This window comes from Triticum urartu, chromosome 3, assembly GCF_003073215.2.
Source record: "Triticum urartu cultivar G1812 chromosome 3, Tu2.1, whole genome shotgun sequence".
Classification (NCBI taxonomy): domain Eukaryota; kingdom Viridiplantae; phylum Streptophyta; class Magnoliopsida; order Poales; family Poaceae; genus Triticum; species Triticum urartu.
In genome coordinates, this window is record NC_053024.1 from 237749166 (window position 1) to 237758954 (window position 9789).

Sequence of the window (9789 nt, forward strand, 5' to 3'; positions counted from 1 at the left end):
TATCCCACTCTGGGAGAACAGAATGGAGTAGCTGAAAGGCGCAACCGTACATTTATGGATATGGTGCGCAGTATGATGAGTTATTCCAACTTGCCATTGGGATCTTATGGATGAAGGTCCTTAAAACCGCCATTCACATTCTCAATAGAGTACCAAGCAAGTCGGTGCCCAAAACACCGTACCAGATATGGATAGGAAGGGTCCCTCCCTACAACACTTCAGTGTGTGGGGGTGCCCTGCTGAGGCCAAAATGTTTAATCCAAACATTGCAAAGTCAGATCCCAAAATAGTGAGTTTCCACTTCATTGGCTATCCAGACAGATCAAAGGGTTTTTGTTTCTACTGCCCATATAGATATACAAAGTTTGTAAAAACAAGACATGCAGTCTTCTTAGAGGACGAAATGATGAGGGGGGGCTTGGTAGCTCAAAAAATTGATCTTGAGGAGAAGAGGGTGCATGCACCTAATCCGATGATTCAAGAGCCATTTTTCTCACTACCAGTTGCAACTCCACCCATGACAACTATGGGAGTAGACCCGGAACCTGTCCGTCAGGAGCCGACTGAACCCATTGTTGAGCATGAAAGTGAGGTGCAGCAGCAAATTTTAGAAGAAGTGCCAGAAGTTGAGGCATAGAATGTGCCAGAAACTGAGGCCCTTAGAAGGTCTACAAGACCAAGAAAGTCATCTATTTCTACTGACTTTAAAGTTTATAACACAGAAATAGTTCATACAGAAAAAGATCCCACCTCATATGAAGAAGCCATGAGAAGCCCTCATTCATCGAAGTGGATGAAGGCAATAGAAGACGAGATGAAATCGATGAGTTCCAAAGATGTTTGGGACTTAGAGGAAATTCCTAAAGGAGCCAAAACAGTAGGCTACAAATGGGTCTACAAAATTAAGTATGACTCTAAAGGGAATGTAGAAAAGTATAAAGCACGACTTGTGGCAAAAGGATTTACACAAAGAGAAGGGATAGATTACAATGAGACATTTTCTCCAGTCTCATGTAAGGATTCCTTCAGAATCATAATGGCATTAGTTGCTCATTTTGATTTAGAGTTACATCAAATGAATGTTAAGACGGCATTTCTGAATGGTGACTTAAAAGAAAAGGTCTACATGAAACAACCCAAGGGTTTTATCATGGAAGGCAAGGAAAATATGGGATGCCGCGTGAAGAAATCCATTTATGGATTAAGACAAGCCTCTAGACAGTGGTATCTAAAGTTTAATCAAACGATTAAAAGTTTTGGATTTAAAAAAAATATTGAGGATAATTGCATTTATGCAAAGTTTAAAAATGGGAAATATATTTTCCTAATCTTGTATGTGGATGATATTCTGCTTGCTAGCAGTGATGTTAGTCTACTACAAGAAACAAAAAAGTTCTTATCATCAAATTTTGACATAACAGATCTTGGTGAAGCATCATATGTTTTGGGCATAGAAATTCACCGAGATAGAAACAATGGAGTCTTAGGACTATCGCAGAAAGCATATTTAGAAAAGGTTCTTAAAAAGTATAATATGCATGCGAGTAAAGCCAGACCTGCTCCTATAGTTAAGGGCGATAGTTTTGGGAAATTCCAATGTCCCAAGAACCAGTACGAGATCGATCAAATGAAAGCAGTACCATATGCTTCGGCAGTTGGCAGCTTACAGTATGCACAAGTGTGCACTCGCCCTGACTTAGATTTTATCACCGGGGTACTCGGTAGATATCAAGAGAATCCAGGCATAGAGCACTGGAAGATGGTAAAGAAAGCATTACGTTATGCGCAAGGCACGAAGGACTACATGCTAATATACAGGAGAAGTGATTCCCTAGAGATAAAAGGGTATTCAGACGCAGATTTTGCGGGGGACAGAGATGATAGAAAATCCACGTCAGGATACGTCTTCACTCTTGCCGGGGAGCTATTTCGTGGAAAAGCTCCAAATAGTCGATAGTTGCATCATCCATGATGTATGCAGAATTCATAGCATGCTTCGAAGCCACGGGGCAGGCGATATGGCTAAAGAAATTTGTACCCGACTTGAAAGTGGTAGATTGTATTCACAAACCACTAAAGATGTACTATGACAACCAACCCGCAGTATTCTATGCTCACAACAACAAGTCAAGTAATGCTGCCAAAACAATAGAGATGAGGTATTATGTTGTGAAAGATAAAATCCAGGATCAAACTATAGGTCTCGAGCATATAAGGACAAAAGGTATGCTTGCGGATCCGCTAACGAAAGGCTTACCACCCAATGTGTTCAAGGAACACTTAGCCGGCATGGGTTTAAGGGAAAACCTTATGATTTCTGGATAGGTCCAAAAGGAACAGAATTTGCTTCTGAACATAACGTATGTTGTAGCTGTATGATTCTAACGGCAATTAAGCTGTGACGATGAAACATGCTCTATGTACCAATATGTGATGAAACAAATAAACTAGAAAGTATAAAGTTAAAAGTAAAGTTGAGATCAAGGGGGAGAATGTTAGATTGATCTCTCTCCCGTTAGAACCCAACCCGCGCTATATAAACAGAGGTGGGGGGCCGGGGCACGAATTACGAGGTTAATCGATGCCACAATCCCCACCTACAATCCCTATCGATCGGTTAGGGTTAGGAATTCACGGTGAACCTACCTTCTGCCTGTCCAGACGAGCTCGATCCAGAGCCGACCATGGTGATGTGGTGATGGCGGCGATGTGGACAGAGAGTAGATGGCAGCGGTGGTGGAGCTTCCCGTGAGCACCGTTAGCCCTAAATCGGTAGGGATTGTAGGTGAGGACTGTGGCAACGATTAACCTCGTAATTCATGCCCCGGCCCTCACCTCTGTTTATATATCATCAACATGACGAGACTCCTTTAGGAAAATATGCCAAGACTCCTCCACAACCTGTGTACACCGATCATGTCGAGTCCATGCATTCTCGAAGCGGAATGGTCTATCTCCCCGTTCATCCTCAATCTAATCTGACCTCCACAAAAATAATCATTGCACAACGATCTGATTCAGTACACTGTATGTGGCTAACAATTGTATTATCAAAGCCACTTGTAAACTTATCGTCTCCCAAAACTCTATCAAGCCGAACCTTGATATTTCCATTCCCTTGTTATCTATTGTCCCACTAGATGATCAGTTGCGTCATTGGCACAAAGACCAACCACAGCCACAAAGTAAAGCAACGTTGAGACCGGGGTCTACTCCAACTAGTATCTATGCGATGGTATGCCAAACAAACATTAGACTATGGCATGCCACAGGAGGGTCCACCGAACCGAGAGGAAACCAAGCGAAGCTGCATGCTGTCAAGACGACATCTGTGTGGGGTTGTGCGGGCCTGGACAACATGTTGCATGCCTGGGCGCGGCACGGTGCTTTCATCAGGCTTTGCCTGCCCGTACCCACATCAAGCAACACTCAGGTTTGTTATCTATCTGATCCGCTTACTATGGGCAGCGGAAAAAATATGTTTGGCTAACTTTAATGTCCCTTTGTGGATCATTGGGCATCATGATGACCACGGCAGTGTGGGCTCGATCTATCTGAAACGATGTATCCCTGGTCAGCTATGGTATCCACGAAAGGAAAGTACGTAGGACATACACATACACCTGCACTCGTTGTTCGTGCCGAAGCTCTCTTTCGCTCTTTCACATGGTTATGGCTCAGTCACAAGGATTTTTGGTTTGGCCAGAGACCTAATCACCCTTGCTAGTTGGACATGCCTTGGTCAACTGTGCCTGGTTTGAACTATATGTCATTAGCGCGATCATCGGTACACGTCACAAGATTCACCCACCGCCGCCCATTGTGGCCACCGGAGGCAGGGGGGAGGCAGTGTGGGGTGCGCTAAGGAAGTTAAAGGAACAAGAAATAACACAAGTCCGGATCCCGGAGCTCATTGGGGCCTTTGTAGATGAACAGCAACACTCATGGCCTGTTTTTTTTGGGACGTTTAGATCAAGTGATCTAAACGCTCTTATATTTCTTTAGAAAGTGTTTCAAAAACACATCTTTAGAGAGGGAGTGACGAACCTTCTCAAACAAAAATACCACATCCAGACAAGCCCGGGGCTGTTTTGTTGAATCGATCGTGATTCAAACAGAATGGACACGTTTCATATGATGATTCAACCATTAACAAGAAAGCAAATAACTATGAACATACTGCACCATTCATCTTAGCTAGCACACTACACTATCGAGTAACTGAAATTGACAGTGTATTTTGCAGAGTAATCGAAATTGACAGTGTATATCGCATCCAACGGTACCCTCTGAGTTACAAGATTGGTTGCACATTCCACCATTAACAGCAACCAAATAAGGTTCAGCTAGTAAGAAGCATAGTTCCATCGTGATTCATTCAACAACCAAGCCGGTGCAGAAAGCATAATATCCAGGTAGAGACAGGTTTACTGTTTATTTCTTAGTACAAACTACATTACTGTGAGCTCAACAAGTCAGATTCACTGGCTGCTAGATTCGTCATGCTCTGGCTGCATCTGGTTCAGCACAAAAGCTCCCTCGAGGTTCTTATGCACCTCGGCTTTCATTTTCTCCTCCTTGGTCCCTCTCTTCAGTTTCATGAGGATATCAAACTTGGCGAAGTCTTCAACCACCTGGTCATGGTAGCAGCAAGTAAAGCTGGATGAATATTACTACTCGTGAAGGAGAGTTGAAGTAGAAGAACAATTACATAAAACAAACCTCAGCCTTTGCGCGAACGATTTCAACAAGTTCATATGGGAGAAGGGAATTCGACCTCTGCTGGATTGATTTCACAGCATGGCTTGCAGCATCTTTGACTACAGGATCATGCACAGGCACATCACGCCATCCAGGCTCATGTCCCCCTGAAATTGGTTTGAGTTCAATACAAGTACTTGATAAGACCATATTACGGGAAGCTAAACTATATAAGACCTAACATGTAACACAAGTTCATGCCTACTATTACCATCCATATCATATGCAACATCTGATATTCAATGACTTCCTAATTTAACCACTTGGCATCAGGTTTTATCTTGTTCCCTGTTACAAGACCCGAGCAGAAAAAGTGAACATGCCAAAGAAGAAAATAGGCTGGTATGACGTTCGATGCCACTTCAGAAAGAATATGTGAAGTTCTTACAGAAAGAAGCGTCATACAGTTAGAACATGGCTTTTCTCAATAACACTTCTTTACCCCAACCCCCTCTGCTCACCAATACTTTTCTGATTGTTCCTGAACTATATAGGGACACGGGAAATAGGGAGACTGTAACAAACTACTTGAATAATTTGGACAGATGCCAAGATAGTATGCAACATCCAGTTATCCACTTTTATACTTCTTCTAAAATCAGTTCGTGTATCAGGTTACATGAACAGAACGCCTTTACTGTCTGAAATTAGGAACATTGTTTCAATGCTGGGGTGAACTACAAACTGGTATGAACACCTGCCAAGTCGTGGCAAATATTTACACTTACGTGAGCTAATACTTGAATTTCATTTGGCAATCAAGACGTCCTGATGTGAACATAACACTACGTAACCTGATCATGATAGTCAAACTACTACATACTCACTTCATGAAGTTTTTTTGGCAACATACGATTTTCTACCATATGAAAGTAACTATGAAAATAACAACTTGTGTGCCTGCATTTGAACCAAATGTCCTGATCATCAGAATTATGTTCATTTTGATGAACTCAACAAGTCGACAACACTTCGTAGACCACACATCAGCTGTCAAATTTCGACGAACAATTATAGCCGTCTAACTAACTCCCAATCCAGAAATTAGCGATAAAGCAAGTGTTCATGTTACCTATGGTTTGGGCTTTACCATGATAGATGGTCATCATCATTGGTACGTAAACTATTTTCACGAACTCACCTAATATGATGGCCTTCTCTTTAATGCATAATTGACATGAGCTGGAGCAGCCTAGTGATTTTGTTCTATTGTTTGATTATTAGTTGAATCTCCAAGGATACTACTATCATAAAGCAAGACTTAACATGTGGAGGAGACTGGTTTGTTGGATAAGCCTAGAAATCCCAAATACTAGAGCAGCAGGTTATCATATTATTGTGCTAAAAATTGATTCCAAGCTATCATCCCCCAACCCCGTTTGGGTGATCTGGAACACTGATTTTAAATGAAACCACCTGAACGAACACACATGTTGTTCGGAAGGAGCATATCGGATACTAGGCAATGGGCATTTCTACAAACACCTACGACTCACCGCATCAAGTACTCTTAATAAATCACACATATATATATATAGGAAAACACAAGCAGCAGCAAGCAACGGACAGATCGCACCGATGAAACCAGCGGGAGCGTACCTCTCTTGGCGCCGAGGTCGGAGATGGTGAAGGAGGTGGCGTCCCCGGTGTGGCGGAACTCCTGCAGCTCCTTGAAGTCGAGCCACGGCTTGACCCAGACCTTGGCCTCGTACAGCTTCTTCCGGCCGGCCTCGAGCGCCTCGAGCGTGAGGTGATGCACCGTGCCGGCCACCGTCTGCTCCTTGGCCTCCACGACCCGCACGAACTCCAGCAGCGCGTTCTGCAGCGCCACCACACACACACACACACAACTCACATATCAGTACCCAAATCGACCGCGGCAGTTCATCACAGCAGCAAAAATAGCAGACCATCCGAGGAGGGGAGAAAAAGGAGAGGATGAGTAGTCAAATCGCGTCACCTCGCGCTTGTTGTGCTCGTCGACGGCGAAGCGGGCGAGGCCGTCGGTCTCGAGGCTGTTGGCCGCGGCGGGGTTCTCGCTCTTGCCGCCGAGGACGTGGCTGGCCATGGCTCCGATGGCGAGGGAGGCGGAGCCGACGAGGAAGAGGAGGGCTAGAGCGGCGAGGAGGGCAACGGGAGCGGAGGAGGCGGGCCGCGTCGCAGCAACGCGCATGCTCTGCCGGAGGAGTCCTTTGCGGTTTCGCTTTGCTTCGTGATGACTGCGTGTGCGTGGGTGGGGTTTGGATTCTGCACCGAGGAAGGGATAAGGAACCGAAGTAAGCAACGCAAGGGGCGTGGAGTCGGGGTCTCGTCCCTCCCTCCCGTCGGCGCGGGTCAGGCCGGTTGCGGTAGTGGGATGTGTTGCGACTTGCGACCCGTGGAGGCTAGGCGCGGGATCCACGGATGGACGGTGCCAGCACGTTGCTTAGGATGTAAGCGATGAAGGAATTAAAATTGCTTTTGCTGGTAGGCCGGAGTAGCCGGGACAGCTTCTTCTCGTTTTGGCAAATTTTCTTGCAAATCGCTACAAATTTAACGTCAGTTTTTCTAAAAAATAGTAATTAACGTCAGATATTTAGGTATGATATAAATTTGATGAGATTTTAAGCATCGCAAATCTGATGCCTAAGAATGGGAAATTGCGAGCATGGCAATTTTCACCAGCAAACATGTTAAATCATTGTCAGGTTTAAAAATATGACATTAGATTTATCATGCTTAAAAATATGATGTCAGACCGATATGTCATTATGATCCGAAAGTACGTGAGAGAAACTAAAAGACTCCTTTTACATAAACAACCCAGAAAAACATTAAAAATACATTGAAGCTTATAAGAGACGTGTGTGAAGCGATAACACGAGTCAGTACTAACAACTGGCTTTGCAACATCCCTAAAAAGAACTTGCGTTGCAACAAGGGACGTGAATGTCACACATGTATACGCACATGCTTGTGTCAGTGATCAAGAGGAGCGCCAAGGTGGAGTTCAAACTGAAGGCCGGCCCAAGAGGCAGCCTCGCCTACCCGCTCGGCTAGCTGGGCCTGAGTGGGCCTGACCAAGCGGTACTTATACCTGTAACTAGGATAGATTGAGCTGGCGATTGGTATAATGGCTAGTGGTGGCGTGTGTGGTGTGAGCTCCTGCGCGAGCCAGATCCGTCCTGTACCTTCCTCCTCCCCCCCTTGTAGCTCGAATTCTATAGCAATGGCTTGAATACAAACCCTAGCCCTCACAGCTTGTCACCTAACAAAGTAGCGGATCATGTCTTCATCCCACTGCTTACCAACTCAGCGACAACTGCCGCTGATGAATTACAGGAGCTGATTGCCACAAACGACGGAGGCAAAAACCATAGCCAAGGCCTCGGCTTGCTCCATGAACTACTCTAGATGCCAAGGTTGAACATGCCGTAGAATATGTGGGCTAATCACACAACAAGAGCAATGATAATTCTCAAGTGCAAGGAATCATTGTAGCACTTTTCAAATATGAAAGCGACAAGTATGAACTGTCGAACCCACAAAAAGATAAAAATAAGATCAATATTCTCTCGGGTCCTATCCACCACTGATACAACCCTATGTATACCGAGCGTTTGCTTTATCTAGAAACAAGAAATCTACTTTATGGGCATAAAGAGGATAGCTTTTGCATGATAATGGAGAACTAAAACATAAAAATAGATGCTGCCTAAATAAATTTAAATTATATTATAATATATTACAAATAGCGAGTGTGGAATAACAATGTTATGATGTGCGGAGTTGTCCTTAGGCAATTACTAGTTAGCAAGTTTTAATGTGGGAGAGGCCTCTGCTAGCATGTCATCCCTTACTTGGAACTCTATGCACTTATGATTGAAACTATTGAAAAGCATCTACAACAACCAAAGACATTAAGGTAAAATCCAAACGTAGCATTAAGATTAATTGGTCCCCCTTTAATCCCGTATGAATCAATTTTTATGGTAGGAAGAAGCTTCTGTCGCTCTCGCCCTTCAATTCATAGTCCTATCAACATACAACTAACTCTGTAGTGTGATCCAAGCTCACGCTCATATGATGGGCACCGAAGAGCAATAACATAACCACAAGCAACTTAAACCAATCATAGCAATTCATCAATTGACCATAGGACAACAAAAGTCTACTTAAACACAATAGTAGTGACCCAAGTCTTTGGATAATAATTAATAGCACAAAAACACCATGTTCAAGTAGGAGATTACAATGGGTTGCAGGAGAGTGGACCACCTAAAATAGATGAGGGAGATGATGAAGACGATGATGTTGATGAAGACGATCACCGCGGCGATGGTTCCCCCGGCGACACTCCAGCACCACCGGGAGAGAGGGGAAAAGAGGCTCCCCTCTAGCTTGTTCCTTCATGGCCTCCCCTCCTAAATGGGGAGAGCTTCTCTGATAACCCACAAGTATAAGGGATCGCGACAGTCTTCGAGGGTAGTATTTCACCCAAATTTATTGATTCAACACAAGGGGAGCCAAAGAATATTTATGAGTATTAGCAGTTGAGTTGTCAATTCAAGCACACTTGGAGAACTAAATATCTACAGCAAAGTGTTTAGTAGCACAGTAATATGATAGTTTGATAGCACTAGTAACAGTAACGGTAACCGTATCGGTAGCAGTTTTGTAGTGGTTGTAATAGCAGCAGCAGCGGTAGTAACTTAGCAAAGATCAATATGAGAGAAGCGTAGGCATTGGATCAAGGATGGATATTTGTGTTGGATGATATTCATCATATAACAGTCACAACCTAGAGCGATACACGATAGCTCCAATTCATCAATTCAATGTAGGTATGTATTCTGTATATAGTCATACGTGCTTATATAAGAACTTGCATGACATCTTTTGTCCTACCCTCCCATGGCAGCGGGGTCCATAAGGAAACTAAGGGATATTAAGACCTACTTTTAATAGAGAACGGGAACTGATGGCGGCTTGAAGCTACATCGGTATTTCCCCAAAGAGGAAGGGATGATGCAACACAGCGACAGTAGG

General features: G+C 43.9%; 1 protein-coding gene across 1 annotated transcript; it reads right to left on the bottom strand.

Moving 5' to 3' along the window:
• Positions 1-4218: 4218 nt before the first annotated feature.
• On the bottom strand, positions 4219-7081 carry LOC125543731 (cysteine proteinase inhibitor 12-like). The gene is made up of 4 exons (XM_048707192.1): positions 6722-7081; positions 6361-6580; positions 4723-4868; positions 4219-4634 (listed from the first exon to the last, which is right to left on the bottom strand). The coding sequence occupies exons 1-4, from the start codon at positions 6932-6934 to the stop codon at positions 4482-4484; spliced, it is 732 nt and encodes a 243-aa protein (XP_048563149.1). The 5' UTR covers positions 6935-7081; the 3' UTR covers positions 4219-4481.
• Between the last annotated feature and the right edge of the window lie 2708 nt (positions 7082-9789).

Coding starts and splice junctions, on each gene's coding strand:
- LOC125543731 (XM_048707192.1), bottom strand. CDS start 6,934: ATGCGCGTTGCTGCGACGCGGCCCGCCTCCTCCGCTCCCGTTGCCCTC. Junction 6,581..6,721: donor ACGAGCACAACAAGCGCGAG/GTGACGCGATTT, acceptor GTGGCGCTGCAG/AACGCGCTGCTGGAGTTCGT. Junction 4,635..4,722: donor TCGTTCGCGCAAAGGCTGAG/GTTTGTTTTATG, acceptor TACCATGACCAG/GTGGTTGAAGACTTCGCCAA.